Here is a 17,432-nt window from a genome sequence, read left to right as displayed (position 1 = left end):
GTGTGTGTGAGTGTGTGTGTGGCTGTGTGTGTGTGTGTGTGTGTGGGGGGGGGGGGGGGTAGTAAGATGGTGTAGGGTCTACAAAAACAACAGAGACTAATGAACAAATGAAACATAACAAGTACAAGACAGATAATGATGGATTTTTGTTTTGCTATATGTGCATATTGTATTTAGAGTAATATTCTAATGATTATTCTGAAGGCATGTTTTTTTTTTGTCATTGCTGATTAATAAAATGTTGGAGGGATTGGAGCAAAGATGTCAGGAACGATATGTGGATAAAATGCGACACAGGCTGTGAGCAGGTGTACATGGAATTAATCGCCTTGCCTTCCTAATCCACCAGGAAGCCACATTTTCTAGTATTCCTGATGCTGCTGCTTCTAGCTTTAATATGGCACAGGTTCCTGCATGCTTGTCAGGTATTGTGCATCAGCCCACAACTTCCCTGTCATATCTGTCACTTGGAATATACTGTAGGCACCTCTGTAATTCACTGATGATACTCAGGTTACACACGCTCCGTTCTACAGCGTTGAATATTCCCGAGTACAAGCAGAGTGGTATACTACACACAGAGCACTAAACTATACAATTATTTTTGATTTGTTGCTTTGACTGATAATAATGGAGAGATGAAAAGAGCTAATTACCAAAGCAAACACAAATGGCACCTTTAACGTCATATTTATTGTTATTTAGTTACTCAATAAAACATATACAGATATATACAATATGCAGGAAAACAGACGACTGCACTTTACATATTATTAAAAAAAGAAAACAAAAAACAAAAATCAGTTCGTAAATTGCCGTCACAGTCCTCCATCTATTGTTTCAGAAATTCAAATTCAACAGAAGCTTTATTTAAAGATTACAAGATTGCCTAACACACAGCAAATTTTTCTCTTATTATACATGTGCAATACCAATAGTCTTTTTTTTCAATTCCCTTATTAAACAATCCCTTGACCTCCATTTTCAGTTCCCATTGGCTGAATTGTATTCAAGTGGTTGAGCTCGTGAGGTCGATAGCAGGGGTGAGGAGAGGAGGAGAATAAGGGGAAATATTTTTGCCATATAAAGAACGCAGAGCTACAACAAATCTTAAATGATTAATAGCAGCAAATGATAAAAGGTTAAAATTTGCTTTGACAAAGAGGGAAAAAGTTGTGCTCCCGCAAAAATTGTTGAGTTATTCATGCATCATCACCCCCCTCCGCATCTTCTCGCAGTAGGCCTCATTTGAGTGGGTGGGGGTGGGGGGATCCATATTCCTGTGTGTACTAGGAGACTGTGTTTTTTGGGGGGTGGGGGGTAGAGTTCCCTTTTATCGGAGGGATAATGTACACATCAGAGCTGTAACCATGACTGAGGTGAAAGCAGGCAGCCTGTAAGAAGCAGCACAGTCAAAGTCATGAGACCTACAGACTCTACACTGGTATACAATCAAAGCCAATGACAACAGGATATCTCTTCTTCTGCATCTTCTTGTTTTGTATTCCCCTCCTTTGACATTTCTTTATTTTTCTTCAACAAAGAAAATAAAATAAAAAAGTATTGATTTGAGGTTTTCCAGATGTGGGCGTCGCTGAGAAGAGCCCGCGCTGTTTTGTCCAGCAGTATGTGAGAGAGCGTCCTAAAGTGTGACTGCATGTGTCAGAGAAAACACCGTGTTCGCATGTGTGTGAGTGTGTGTTTGAGCGTGAGTGTGTGTGTGTGAGTGTGAGTGAGTGAGTGTGTGTGTGGTCATGTTTGCACTTATGAGTGTAAATGTCTTTCTGTCCCTGAACAGGCCGGAGCTGCTCGCAGTTGCCTCAACACCTTATCATCATCATCATCATCATCCTCATCATCATATTTTGTCTCTGAAGCTTTCGTCTTAATCTGTGATCTTCTTCCTTCTTCCTGCTGAGCCTGCTTTTTGTTCAAGTCAGTGCCGCCACGAATGTCCCAAATCGGTTGGAGATATCAGAGTGGAGAGACCGCCAGGATGAGACGGGCCCCCCTCGGCCCTTACTGTCCCCCAGCTCGTCTGTGCAGTGGACGGACAGGCACTGCAGGTGGTTCCCTCCACTGCTCCCACCTCCTCCTCCTCCTCCTCCTCCACCTCCTCCACCTCCTCCTCCTCCTCCACCTCCTCCTCCTCCTCCTCCAGCTCCTGGGGCACCAGCTCCAGCCTTACTCTGAGACAGCTCTGATTCTGCAGACAAGCACATAGAGGAAAAGGTTAATTAAGACTGTACCAACATGAAAAACAACTTCAAGCAATTGGCATTCTCTGATACAGATGAACCATTTAAAATACACACTTTTAATTAAACCAGTGTCATTTTCACATCCCACTCTAAATCTGCACTGTGAAATTAATTCAACACTATTCCACCCCCCCATCAATGTGACCCGAAAAGGAGGCTGTAAGCAAAGCTTCCTCTCCTCACACTCCTCCTCCTCCTAAAGCCTGATATACACACGTGAAAACACACACACACACACACACACACACACACACACACACACAAAAACACACACACACACACACACACAAAAACACACAAAAACACACATCCACGCACTGATTTGCTCCGAGTCAGGCGTGCAAATCTGGAGCGCTCCTGCATGACCTCCAGTCAGAGGGTCAAAGGGCACTGAGAATACTGGCCTTTAACCCTGCTTGACCCAATTTACTGGTATAATGACCATGCCACAGTATCGACCTCGTGTCACCAAGGTGTGGAGCTTCATATTAAATCGTTGCACCAAAGCTTCCAGAAAATCCACACACAGGTTGATTACAAGTGGCATAAAAAAATCAGCTGTGCTGCAGAGTTAATGCTGAAACCTGAGATGCATGCTTTACATGTGGACAGGAAGTGCTTGGCTAAACTATATATATAAAAGAGCACTTGATCTGCTGAGATACAGGCTGCAGCAGAGTGAGGGAGAAGAGGGCAGGAATGAAGAAAAGTTTAGAAGAAGAGACACAAAATCCACAGAGGGAAAGAGGGAAAACAGCAACTAGGAAAGAGGTAATAGTGGGCTACGTGTTATGACACTAGTGTTGCATCGTGTGCTTTGGGTTTTGCCTCCAAGGAAGCCCAGAGCAAAGAGAAAGTGTGTGTGTGAAGATGTTGGATCCTTCGCTAAAATCAGTCCGATTATTCTCCCTCCTCCTCAACACACGAAACATACCACTGCCTTGCTCCATGCGGATGGCGAATGGATCAGTGTGCTGCACAAAGACACAGAGCTTTAAGGTGCAGGGACAACTAGGTGTCTGAGTGTAGAGACAGGTAGAAAACAGCTCTGACAAGCTGAGTTACATGTGTCAGAGACGGGAGAGGCTGTGATAGACGACACAGTCGACGGCACAGAGGCTGCAGATCACAACACACCAGTCAGTCTGCTGCTCACCTGAGAGAAAAGAGAGGCACCGTGCAGACCTCCCCATCATCCACAACCCTATTTCCCCACTTTTTAGCTCATCTTCCTCTGCTACCTCAACAGTTTTTATCTTGCTTTGCTTACTGTTTTCTTCTCCCTCCCTCTCTGCTTTCACGAACCCTGAGGCAGCAGTGACGGTGTTAACAAAACACAGCCAGGGAAGAGAACGCCGATCCAGACCAGGCCAGACCAGGCAGCTAGGACAACCAAGAGAGGCAGGCAGGCAGACATGCAGGCAGTGAGGCAGGCTAGCCCCCCAGCCTGTCTGGGCTGCGACCACTGGAATGGAAAAGTGGGGGGATTTGGTAAAAGGTCAGGCAGCCAAGCCTCCCGTTGTTCCCTGTTTCGTTTGTCTCTCTGACTGCCGGCCCCTGTAAATTTCTCTCTCTCTCTCTCTCTCTCTCTCTCTCTCTCTCTCCCTCCCTCCCTCCCAAGGACTAGAGACATAGTGTAAGTGGGGGCTGAGGGAGAAATGAGGATTTAGAGCAGTGTTGGTGGTGGCGGTGACAAGATCTAACATTTGCCAGAGGGTCCAGTCATACACCTCAGCATGGCGGATCCCCACCCCCTGCCAGTCTCAACCCCCCTCCTCTCCACACCCCATCTCACCCCTCCGCCCACTCGCACTCCCTCTTCCGAGCTCTGTGCCCTCCAGCACCCGCCAGCAGCTCATGCTAGCTGGGCACAGCAGGGTCCACACCGGCCTGAATAGGCAGCCAAGCGTTCCCCTGGCTCACTGCTGACACACAGCAAACTGACAACACGCACAGCCAAAAACACACAACACGCCAACCGCTGCCGCCGCTGCCATACTCTCACCAGCCTTCAGCTGCTGCTCCGCATGCACACAAACACACATGCTCGCATACATAGGGACATGCATGCATGAAACACACACAATCACAGCTAGACACATCACTCAGCGTCAATGCAAGCACACGTGGAAAATAGACTGAAAAAAAAATACATATAGCTTAAATTACAAACATAACTCACACATTTGACACTTCATATAAGTTCATATAAAATTTGTAAAAATATATCTATAAACAGAAATTATAAAATGTTGCATATATATATATATATATATATATATGTGTGTATATATTTGTTTTGTTATTTGTTGTATTTCCTATAATTTAAAAGACCTGCAGATCTGAATGACTGACTGCTATTTGGTACAATAGACTTTTTCCACTAACAGCGTATGCAAAATCCAGCCCGTGTAAAACAAACCAAACACTTGACCACCATAGAATTAAAATATCACCCAGTATTATATGGTAGCCAAAGGGGATTCAGGGGATGTGATTTTTATGGAAAAATCAAGACACTACCCTTAAATTGTATGCATTATCCATGGCTGCGTGTTTGCTCAAAAGTGGAAACGGCAGTGTGAAATTCTACATCACACAAGTCTAAATCCCAAATCACCATGACATTTTACACGCAGGGAAATCTTTTTTATATGCACAATAAGATCTATCTTGTTATGGCTGTTCATTGACTAACGTGGAATTCATATCCACAGTAATATCTCAATAACAGCCTATTCATCTGAGGGGAACAAGTGCTCAGCACCAACAAGCGAGGGGGAAAACACCTAATAAAAAAGGAACAGCAACAGCACAAGCAGCTGTGCTGAGCTACAAATACACCTAAATATCCTTAACCACATTACAGCCAGAAAAGATTACCACAGTGATGTGTTAAGTAAATACTGAATTTAATGCCATGCACGTATATCGCTATATCTCTCGCCCCAAGTGCAGTACTTTGTTATTTAGTGCCTGGTGATGATGCTCTCTCTCTCTCTCTCTCTCTCTCTCTCTCTCTCTCTCTCTCACACACACACGCACACACACACACACACACACGCACACACACACACACGCAGCAGGGTTTTGGAGCCGTCTCACAGACACAGCCAGAGACGATTTACAGAGATGAGTAGAGCTTCGAATGCCATGAAGGCTGGGAGCACAGCGCACAGCTCTGGTTGTCTGGATGACACCAATGTGTCTGGGAGCTGACGGCCTGACGCGGGTTTCCATGTCATTCCACACACACTCAACGCACTTGAAGCAATGCACGGAGGTAAACAATGGCTGTGTGGAGATTTAATAATAAGTGCTATGGCATGCAATTATTTTTTTTTTTTTCAATTAATTGTGCAACAACTTAAAATAATGACAATAACCTTTGAGGTAGCCACAGATATTTGTAAAATAAGTAGAGCAGAAAAGAAGCTGAATGAACTGAATTTCTTCAATGACAGAAGGAGAATAAAAAGTGTGCGCGAGAGGATTTGAATCTACAAAGCTCCTTTTTCGTACAAGTCCCTCACAGCCGTCACATTGATTTCCCAGGCCCCAGAATCCCATGCGGCAGGCCTCTGCCCTTTCTAGCCCAAGCTTTATACTTCCATGACGACACTTCACCTTTAACCTTGTGGTCCAGAGGGCACGACCCCACCCTCTCTGAACACAAACCAGCCCAATCAGAATGCTCCACTTGCTGACAAAAACACCCAAAGGCCTCCGCTCCTATGACAGTGTGTGACATCAGGTCAGATTCCTTTAGCATAACAACTACCACTATGGCCTCGTGTGAGGACTCTGTCTTTGTCAGCACAAACCCCCGTCACCAGCCACAGAGAAAAAGTCAGATTTCAGAAAAGGGGGTGAGAAAAGGTCTGATCTTAGGACGGCTACAGAACCAGAAATGGCCGTGAATGTAACCAGGTGAAGCTCCCCCCCCCCGTGTTGTCTCATCACTGTCCCACAAAATACTGGCTGCTGCTGAATACGTAAGACAACCACAGGGTAAAATGGGGTAAGTACATTTATGTTTAGGAAAGTCTTAATGATGTATACAGGGGGGGGGGACTTATCTCAGGTATCCTCTGACCCAGGGAGAGTAGGGGGCATTTAAGGCTCCCTGCAACCCCCAACTCCACCCAACTGCCGTAGTGTGACCTTTCCCTCAGAACAGGGAAGATATCTGGAGGGAGCGGGGGGCACGATTCACAGGCGGGGGCACAGGGGTTATTTTGGTTTGAATTTCCTCTCTGTTCTCTGGCCTGCAACATAAAGGAAAAAGAACTTGCCCAGGCAGGCATTGCCCCCAGCATTTGTTACCTTCTCTCCAGCAACGCACCCATTCCCATCCCACACACACACACACACACACACACACACACACACACACACACACACACACACACACACACACACACACACACACACACACACACACACACACACACACACCTCCCCCTCTGGCCACAAGAAGTGCGTCGGAAACCAGACACAAATCAGAACATGGGAAGTGATTTAGTGCCTCCTTCATAACTCACAGCCATGTCTAGGACCTGTCCCGCATGTCATCCAAGTCACTGACATATTGATCTACTTCGCTGTCTCTATTTTGTTTCAGCACAGTGCTGCGCACTTTGTTTTTCTGTGCTCGCACTCTTTTTTTTTTTTATAAAAGGTCAACCCCTCATGAAACCAGTTTGTTTTGAATAAAACGATGGCATGAGCAATTATGAATTCTGCTGTAGGAATTGCAAAAACATTTTGAAAATCTAAACACATTATTTTAATCTGCATAATCAAATTGGTAAAATTGAAAATCGGTGCTCTCTATCAAGTCTTTTTTTTGTGACTGGTTACCTTATTAAATGGGTCGTATTTTAAATAGAAATATAGAAATATATGGTGGTGAAACTCCTACATACAGGCAGGAATGAACAACAGTCATGGAGCATGAAACTGATGGAAAAAAAATGTTTGATGTTGAAATGAATTATTTTCTCTTCCATAAATGCAAATGGTAGCTATTACCCAGCCACTCGCCTCATGAGCGAAACTACAGATGTTGTCTGAAAAAAAAACTTCCCTCTATCTCTGTGACTTCTCTTTCACTCCATCAGTCTCTACTTCTGTCTCCCAGGAGAAACCACTCCAGTGTCATAACTCATTTGTCAATTCTTCAATACAAATTAAAGGCGCCTGACGACTACCTGTATGGCTAATAACATAACCGCTGCTGGCACCGTGACAACACCTACACCTCTGAAAACACACACACACACACACACACACACACACACACACACACACAAACCCTTTAAAAGCTGTACTTGTATCCTGCACAACATATGAACCCAAGACACCTTTCAGGAGCCTCTTTTCAAGCTGATGCTTTTTTTTCTTGCTCTGGCTGTCATTCAACAAGACAGTGGACATTTGGAGGCATGTCACATACATCCACGATCGAAGGTTTGAAACTCGTCGTTCTGTGCATCTCCCAGATAAATTCAGCTTTCCATTCCCCGCTGCTTCCTCAGAGAACATTTACCACATGCTGAGACAAGTTTTATTTTATTCTAACACCCTTCCCCAGGGAAAACAAAACACCGGATGAGCTGCTATTTTGAAGAGTTTGAAAATCCAGCAAAGCAAAAGGCCTGACACCTTTGTTCATCTTTTTCTCTCTTCATCAGTCACAAGCACGCTCCTTTAATAGGCTTCCTTTGACTGTCACTAGTGCTCAGTGTCTTGCAAAAGCCCGGGAACATAGAGCACACATGCACGCACGCACACACACACGCACACACACACACACACACACACACACACACACACACACACACACACACACACACACACACACACACACACACACACACACACACACACTGTCTTAAATTCCAGACTTCTTTAAATGCACGTTAGGCGTTTTTCAGTCCTGCACTATTTACAAGTCAAGTAAATACTCTTAAATATTTTCAACACATTTGAATTTTAAGTGAGCGTGTTCAACCAAGCGAGACACCTGAGATCGGGGGCTGAAGCCGTGAGCCTGACACCGAGTCTAAATAAATCAAACTTTATGTCTACAGCTGACAAATCCACACTATCAAGTTGCAGTTTCTACAAACCTGCCCTTCGACACGTACTCACGTGCACGCCAGCACACACACACACACACACAAAAGCAAAATTATAACCCGATAAATAGCGTTATTGTCTTTGCCCACATTAGGGATGATGCTCAGGAGGACACATGTTTCTAGGACGCCGCTCTGTCGTATATTTACGGCGCTGAAAGCAGCACTGCAGACATTAACTAGCTGTTGTTTGTAGCCCTGATGAACCTGTCAATAACCAAGTCAACTTACAGGAGCTGCCTCCGGATGAATTGTGACTTTTGGAAACAATATTACCAAGGCTAATTGCTATGATTATCATAATGATTATCATAACTGCAGTACAGGAGTGTGCGACAGGCTCGGTAGATGTGTGTTGTTGAAAAAGTCAATATGAAACACCTTGTAATGACAGGTAAAGAACATAGACTGCCCCGAGCTGTTTTTTTCCACATTCCAGCACTTGCCAATCACTTTCTCCTTTTTTTAGAAAAAGGAAATAGAAATTACTGGTGTGATTTGTGGGGTTGTTGTCGTTCTGAAACGTCAAAGGCAGGTAGTCTCACAGGATTGTTCTCCATGGTGGAATATCAATACGGCTCTTTCTGTGGATTTAAGTGCTTTCTAGTAGGTGTGATAAGAAGCAAGTTCCCTCTTTTCAAACCTGTCAAAGCCAGAGCGAAAGAGATTTGATCATTATTAGAGCTGTTTATGGACTGATTACCGGGAGTGAAGAAAGACACTGTTCCACAAGGTCAACTGTGAAGTGTTTTAACTGTGCTGATAAAAAAAAACAAAAAACAAGAAGTCACACAAGTGTATGTGGCAAAAAGAGTGAAAAGCAAAAATAAAAATAACTGAATCACTTCCTACGCCTGCTGGTTGCCTGTTATCAAGACTGTGCATGAGTTTCCAAATGAACGGTCAGCTTCTGGCTAAGATATACAGAAGAGAAAGGAAGAGGAAGAGCGTGAAAAAAAAAAGGGGAAATAATATTAACTGACACCGTACGAGGAAAGTTGCCCATGTACACCCCAACTCTCTGCCTCCAGGGGAGCACAAGATGCCGAGCAGCACAAAAGAATCTGCAGGCCGTGAGCCTAGAGCGGCAGGTATAACTGCGCCTTTGTGAAAAACTTGAGCTACATGCTGTCACAGAGCGAGGAGGCCAAATATGGGGTCCAAAGGGGGCCATTACAGCAGCACGCATCACTTTAAACAGGCGCACGGGGAGCACAGAGAGGGCGAGCTGGGAGGCAGTGGGTGAGCAGACATCAGCTCTGAGAGCAAAGCTCCTCTACAAATGAGCGCAATTCAACTTTTATTGGCTACTTGTCTGCACGTTCAAAGATTCAGGGGAGGTCAGCCGCAGAAGACTATGGATTGTCTTCTTCAAATCATGGCAAGATTTGTGGCTCATGTAGTCTCTCTTGCTCACAGCGCTAAAACAAAATCACCTCTGTAGTTTCGTGAAAACTTCCCATCGAGCGCTTGTAGTGCCACCGCACCGAGCGATGGAAACCAAACTGACCCTTGACCCCGTCCCCCACTCGTTCTTTCACTTTCACCGCAAACAACTCATGTGAAGCAAACTCCCCAACAGCACAGCACCACGACCCACCTGTTTAAACGATCACGTCCTCTCGGATTTAAACACATGCAGGGTAAAGTTGAATGACTACGTTCACAACCACTCAAAGTGCTGCTTATAATTAGAATAAATCAAGTTTAAATGCATTTTCAATTACATTTTCATTTTTAGGCATTAGGCATTCAAAATCTAATAATGTGTGTAAATCAATGGATTAATTGCCGTTTGCCATTAATGAACCTAAAAAGATGATAGATTGCTAATTGTTTAAGAATGAAAATATGCCATGCATAATTCAACAACACTCCTAAGGGAGCAAAATAAGGCATATATATATGCAAATGAAACCGTGATGACAAAAGGAGCTTTTGGAGGTGGACAGGTAGAAAATCATTTCACCTGGAAAACACATCATATCTGTAGAAAACAAAATTCACAGCCTGTTTTCCAGACTTATATAACGTTCAGAATTTTACACAGCAAAGAACATCTAGCAGGTTGTGTCATCTGGCGCTGATGATTAAAATGTTATTTCAACTTATTAGAAATGTGGGGGGGGGGGGGGATCACTTCCACTGTCTCTGAAACTACTTTAATTAATTTCACCCTAATGAAAATGATCATCTTTTAAGAATTTTCTTGACCAGGTTACATTTAGTTAATGCTAATGAACTAATGAATTGGCCTGATTTATTTCAAATGAGTGTCACTGACATTCTCTCCCCAGTGGCACATTTTGAGAGGAACTGGCTGATGTGGATATTTCTTGCAGTGTGAAAAGCCTGTGGGATGTTGGTTCTTATAGACCTGCACTGTGGGCTATGACTTATCTTAAATTATTATGTTATTTTGCTCCCTTCTGTGTAGCCTAAGCATCAGATTCAATCTCAAAACCCCCCTCCCCTCCCAAATACACCTCCACCCTTTTTTTCATCTTTGCTGTCTGAAGCACTCAAATGAGAAACTGTCAGGAGCCGTGATTTGTGCTAACTAGCTATCGATCGCTCCAGAGCTGCATGCCTCGAGTCCATGCAGGGAGGGCTGAAAGAGGAGAGGAGAGGAGAGGAGAGGAGAGAGGGGGTGAGGAGAGAGAAGAGGAGGGTAAAAAAGAGAAGAAATTAGACTATTCTACTTTAAAAATCCCTTCTGATTTTTATGGATTTGTATGTTAAGAGCAACAGGGTGGGTGTGCCTGACTGACCAAAGAGAACTCATTAATCAATATCAAAAATGATGATGTTAGTTAGCACTTGATGGCATCAGTAGTTTTTTTTCCTACACTGCATGCTTTTTTATTTTCTTTGTTTTGTGTTTAGTTTTTATTTTGTTGTGTCTTTTAAATTATTAAACACCAATTACCTCTTTTGAAAATGGTCATAGAAAGAAATCATGGGATCAAAAGAAGCCACATGGGAAGAGGCATGATCTTCTCATTTGGCGCTAATTTAGAAGAGACACAGTCAGAGTAATTATGAGAAATAGAAAAGGCAGGATGGAGTGAAAAGCGCTCCTTTGGATTATTCTGACTGTTATTGGTATTATTCTGTTATTGGTTTCTAACTGGGCTGATCGGCTGTATCAGTCTAACCGCTGAGTGGCCGTGTTCCTTAAAGTAGTGGCATTAGTGTCGCCCCCGTCACCCCCGTCACCCCCTGCTCACTCCCTACAAACAATGCGCCTGGACTCCAGGCTCCGCGCGGTGCGCGCCCCCGCCCCTCTCTGCACCCGCACTGATCAGAACAAAGAGGCGCTGGAGACGCGCTGGGCGCTATCCACACACACACACACACACACACACACACACACACACACACACACACACACACTATTATTCATGCACACATCCACGGGCCTGTCGGTGACTTTACCCTGACAGTCGGTAGGAATTACAGATTTTTTTTTTATATGGCAACGTCAGTCTTCTCTGTCTTCTGCTATGGTGTGAAATTATTTGGAAACAACCCACGTGAAAAAGGAATTTAAAAAATCTAAAACACAAGAAATATAAAAGAAATATGGATAACTAACTAAAAAAAAAAAAATCAACATATTTCAATTAATTCTACTTTTTCTGCAATTAGAATATATATCAAACCATACAGTTTATTTTTATTACCATCAAAACACACAACGCGGAATTAATACCACACAATAATTATAATAATATAATTATTATTAATAATAATAATAGTTTTATTTTATAATTATTGTTGTTGTTGCCCCACATTATGATTAGGATTATTAGCACATTATTAACAAGTTGGAAAACACAAGTGAACGTATTTGACCATAAACCACTGAGAGAAAACTAGTTGTAACCATGACTCTACATGTGCACACTGTAATATCTCCGTCCACTTGTGTTGTGTGTCTTTAGGCCACAAGCTTTTCTATTCTCTATTTTCCTTGGGAAAGTTTGTAGTGAAGAAAAACTAAATTATTCCCAAAATGTTTTTCACTCTTTGAGGTAGATTATGATGAAAGATCGTTGACAGCAGCAGGTAATAACAAACAGAACAACAATTAACAGAATATCATTCTAAACTAAATAAATGTAATAAAGGGCTCCTAAATTCGTTATTTCCCACGGAAAATTAAAAATTAAAAATTAATGGCTGTATTAATTTGGCCATTCTATGTAATCCTTGAAATCCTGCCCTGCCAATTTAAAATCAATCCACTTTGAGCAGCTCGGTATTATCCCATGGTAATAACAAACACCAACACTAACAGGACGAGGGGAACCCCGCTGCGCAAACGCATATCCTCAGAAAGCTATTAATCTTCTCAATGTAGTTGTTCACCCTGAAAACCGAGATAAAGAACCACAGGAAATGTTTACTTTTCTTGGGCTGCTCTTTTGAAGCGCCTCCACAATGGAGAGAAATACATAGTGGAAAAGGTGCGTGGTTTATTTTGTTCACTCAGATTTTAAAGTGCTGATTATATGTTTGATATTATTCTAACGGAGCCACTTTAACAAGGAAAATGCCGCATTCATCTTTTTTTTCTTTGTTAAGACTGAATGTCGCTACCATTAAATTTATTGTCTAGGTTAAACCTCTAAAATTCAAAGACTCTGGTTTAACAGACGGCTGCTTTCTGGCGCACAATATGGACAAAAGGTCCTCTATCATCCGCGTGACAAGAGCCTTTCTACTTCTAATGTGCGTTATGTTACTCTACATAGGAAGCGTTTCAATGACGGAAATACACCGATTATAAGAGCAAAACTGATCAGTTATTGTAATCTGTGTCTGCATGTGTGAGAGGGACTCAGAGGGAGAGAGAAAGAGAGAAGAAGAAGAGGGTGAAATAGAACCAAAGGAATGAAACTGCTTCATTTACCTTCTTTGCTGTTGTTTTGGCTCTTATTTTTTTCCCATGGTCCCATGGCCTTGTCATCCTCTGACCCGTCCATCATGGCCTTGTCACTGGGCACGTACCAGGTGGCGTGCTGCTCTGCCATGAGGGTGTCAAGGTCAATAGTGCCCATTGAGCCCTTCCCAGCATCCGGGCTGCAGCTTGCCAGCTCATTGTCTCCGTTCTGTGAGGGACAGTCGCCATTCTTTTTGCCGTTCTTCATGGCCAGAGGCTGGTCCTCAGAGATACTGAACTGCTGCCGCTGTAGCTGGATCTGAGCCTGCAGAATCTCCAGAGGATGGATTTCTTCCTGGCCAGAGGTGCTGGATGGGGTGCGTACCTGCTCCCCAGGAGTACCCGGGTGGCTCACCCCACTGGCCCCTGTGCCCCCACCAGCACTCAGTCCATAGCTGTCTGGTGTCGAGGTAGTATGATTGTTAATGCCCATGCCTAGGGGCTTCTGTCCATTTATCAGCCCATGGTCACTCCTCTGCATTTTGGGCGAGCCGGCGATGATAGGGCTGCGATTAGGCTTTGTGGCCGAGGCTCCTCCTGCATCTGAGCTGGAGGACACCTCGTCTTCGTTGCCGTAGTGGTTGCTGACATCGTCAGGAAAGTCCACTCGTGGTGAGCTACTGTCAGACTTGGCAACACTTTGAATGCCACTGTCCAAAGAAGACATCAGGTCGGCCTGGTCCCCCAACATTAAGTCTCCTCCTTTTCCCCAAGAGGGTGACTGGAGGTGTTTCTCATGGGGCGTGCCCCCACCCCTCTCCCCAATGCCAGCCGAGGGGGTCTGCTGGCCTGGACTTACAACAGGGTTACCATTGTCAGAGGAAAAAAAAACTCCAGGGCTCACATGTCCACTGTCTCTTTTTCTCCTCCCTCTCCCTCTCCCACTCCCTGTTGCTGCCTTCCCCTCACTGCACGGGGTAGCGTCCATGTTGTAATTTGGGGAGAGGGCACTGGCTTCCCCCTGCACCGTCTGGCTTTGACTTGCAGGCTTAGAGTTGCTATTCCCGGTGCCAGGCATCTGGCTGTTCTGGGAAGTGCTGCTCTGAAAATATTCAGGACCAGCACTGCCAGTCCCATTAGATGTGCTGCTATTAATGTCCTGCTCCGTCTGACTCAGTTTTCTCTTGCCCTCATTTTGGTTCTTCTTGTTGAATGTTACGTTAAGATTGGGGGCCCCTAGGCTAGCGATCATGTTCTGGCAGGCCGTGGAAAGGGCCGCCAGGCAGCTCTGGCCGAAAACACTGTCTTTAGTGCTGGTTTTGCTGAAGTTCCCGAGGGACAGAGCTCCAAGCTTACTAACAGACGACCGCTGGCCTGAGGGGAACTCAGACTGTGGAGGGTAGGTCCCCGGTGAGGTGCTCACCCCCTGGGGAGCACTATGGGCCGGCCCCTGACGGTTAGCCCCCCCATAGGGAAACGCTGGCTGCGCTCCCATTGGAGGTGCGGGGAAGTCAGCTGGCCGTCTCTCTGCTGGTGCATTGGGATGCCCCGTTCCGGCTCCCGGAGACTGCATTTGTGAGAGGTTGCCCATGTTGCCGCTGAATTGTGAGTGCATGCCTGGGGAGTGGAGAGCCTGTACGTGCCCATCTCCTGCTATTCTCATCGGCTCCTGCATGCCCATGCCTGGCCTAAACATCATACCGGCCCCGTTCTGCTGTAGCCCCATGTCATGGGGCCCTGAATCATTACCCGCTCCACCCATACGCCGTGACATCATCTCCCCTGGTGGGTGGGACCCTTGGAACCAGGAGTTCTCCTGAGTTACATGAGGATTTTGTCCATCAATGTTGGGCATCCTGCCGCCACTCTCCCTGTCAAAGTTGGGCTGGGGCATGCTCCCAACCGGGCCTCCGTGAGCCATTGGGCCCGGAGGTACATCGCCGTGGTGACCCAGCTGCTGCAGACTGGGCTGCCTCATCCTCTGCTGCTGGTTGCGAGAGGCCATCTGTTTTATCATCATGGCTGCATTCTGGCGCTGCTGCAGAGACTGCTGTTCAGGCCCCGGGTGCTGCAGGGGACCTGGTGGGAAACCTTCACTCACAGGTGGGGTGAACTCTCCAGGCAGGCCGGGATAGGCAGAGGGAGAGAGGTGGTTATCCATTCCACCACACCAGCCTTCACCACCATGAGCATTAGGAAAGTCAAATCTAGGCCTTTTCGCCATGTTCATGTAGGGAGAGTCAAAGTGTTGCAGCCTCTGATTCTGGGGCTGTTGGGAGGGAGGAGGAGCTGGCTGTTGCATATTAAACATGGGGTCCCCATAGGGGTTCAGACCCCTATTTTCCAGTCTGTGAATGGGATATTCAAACTGGTTGTGTTGGCCAGGCATCATGACCCCTCCGTCCAGAATGTTAGGGTTAGTGGAGCCGGGCTCAGCCTGAGGGGGTCTGGGGAGGCCAGGGGGGCACGAGTTCTGTCTGGCTATCAAACCAGCCTGTTGTTGCTGCTGCATGAGAGGATGTCTTGCATTGACCCCCGGCTCCATTCCCACGGGCACCTTCCGGCCATTTCCAAAACGCTCAAAAAACACTCCATGTTGAGGCTGCTGGGGCGGTGGTGGTGGCGGCTGGTGTCCCTTAGAGATGCCCTGCATACCTGGTGTCCGTGGCATGCCAGGGTTCCCTGGGAAATTCCCGCTGGGAACCGGCCTTCCTGGGCCAAAATGGGGTAACTGAGACTCTGATTCTGATGGGGAAAATACATGTACATCAAAATGTCCAGATGGAGGCTCACTTGGGAAGTTATACTCTAATCCCTCTACAGCTCCTTGGTTGGGCATACGCCGAGGCTCCAGGCCATGAGATTCAGAGGAGGAGGATGACGAGGAAGGGAGTCCGTGGAAGGACGCTGCTCTGTTAGGTGACTGGTCGAGGGGCAGACAGGGGGCAGGGACGGCATGGCTGCCACTGGGAGGCCCGTGATGCTGAAAGTCGGGCATGTTACCAGGCCGCTGCTGCTGTTGCTGCTGCGGCTGCTGCTGGGGGAAGCCATCCCCTGCCTGTCCCTCGGAGAGAGGATCAAATCCTTCTCCGAAGCCCTGCTGTGGTCCCATGCCATTGTTGTTGTAGCCCATTAGCCTGCCACCGTGCAGGCATGATGACCCTGGCTCTGGGCCTCCAAAGTTCCCACTGAAATGAGGGTGAGGTTGGTGGGGGTGAGGTTGGTGGCCGTGAGGATGTCCTTGATGAGGTTGCTGGTTGTTGAAAAATCCATGCATGGGTCCTTGCTGCTGCTGCTGAAGTCCTCCGCCTGCATGCATGTCCGAGTGGCCCCGCGGGTGAAAGCCCCCGTACTGCTCTCCGTTCATGTTCATGTTGAGCCCGAGCATTTGCGGCTCACTCAGGGGGCCCATGCCGGGCTCCACGGCTCCCGGCGGGCCTCCAGCATGAAAACCTGGGCTTTTGTAATGGGAGCCCATGTTCAGTCTCGGTTGGTTTATATTTCTCTCTGACTGGCCAGGGTTTCTGCTATTAATCTGAGAACCAAACTGCTCCAGCCCAAACATACTCCCCTGCAATCAATCCCACATGACGGCCAGTTTGCCAGACATCGGCACACTGTCTGTTTTTCCGTCTGTCCCCAAAAGCAAAAAGCGAAAAAAAAAAAAAAAAAAGATATACAAGAAACTATTCGGATGTTTGTTTTACACTATTAATTAAACTTATTTGTCAAGTTTGAATGTTAAAAACTCACCAAATAAGTTCTCATTGTTGTGGATCAACCGCTTTTGTTTTTCAACTTCTCCAAGGACGCGCAGGAGAGAGGACAGACCGGAGCCCGGCTGCTGTCTCCTTCTTCCGTTTGTATGCGCGCACTTGACTGCTCTTCTTTTTTTTCTTCTATTAAGCAATCAATTATAAAACAGTGTTGTTTAACTTTCTGCTCTGACCTATGATATTCCCAAGTTTTTCTGTGCGCATTTCTTCAGGGCGAACATGACAGAAAAACATCTCGCTAACAAACTAAGAGCAGAAGAACTGGAGCGATCAAACAAGAGAATATTTCTGTCCGCTACTTCATTATTCCAGCAAGATGTCAAATGTCCGAGAGCCACTTTTTGTAAAAGGTCCCATTCTTGGA

General features: G+C 45.9%; 1 protein-coding gene across 2 annotated transcripts; it reads right to left on the bottom strand.

The window, feature by feature from the left end:
- Positions 1–695: 695 nt before the first annotated feature.
- Positions 696–17,029, bottom strand: mn1b (meningioma 1b). 2 transcript variants are annotated; one of them, XM_070834446.1, is made up of 3 exons: positions 13,323–17,029; positions 2,141–2,206; positions 696–2,101 (listed from the first exon to the last, which is right to left on the bottom strand). In XM_070834446.1, exons 1-3 carry the CDS (start codon positions 16,855–16,857, stop codon positions 1,932–1,934), a joined length of 3,771 nt encoding a protein of 1,256 aa, XP_070690547.1. In that variant the 5' UTR covers positions 16,858–17,029; the 3' UTR covers positions 696–1,931. The 2 variants fall into 2 exon arrangements, with proteins under 2 accessions (XP_070690547.1, XP_070690546.1); XM_070834445.1 differs by having other exon boundaries at positions 696–2,206.
- Between the last annotated feature and the right edge of the window lie 403 nt (positions 17,030–17,432).

The sequence above is a fragment of the Pempheris klunzingeri genome, chromosome 7 (genome assembly GCF_042242105.1).
Source record: "Pempheris klunzingeri isolate RE-2024b chromosome 7, fPemKlu1.hap1, whole genome shotgun sequence".
Taxonomy (NCBI): Eukaryota; Metazoa; Chordata; class Actinopteri; order Acropomatiformes; family Pempheridae; genus Pempheris; species Pempheris klunzingeri.
Note: the sequence above shows the minus strand (reverse complement) of the source record. Positions and strands in the feature narration are given on the sequence as shown.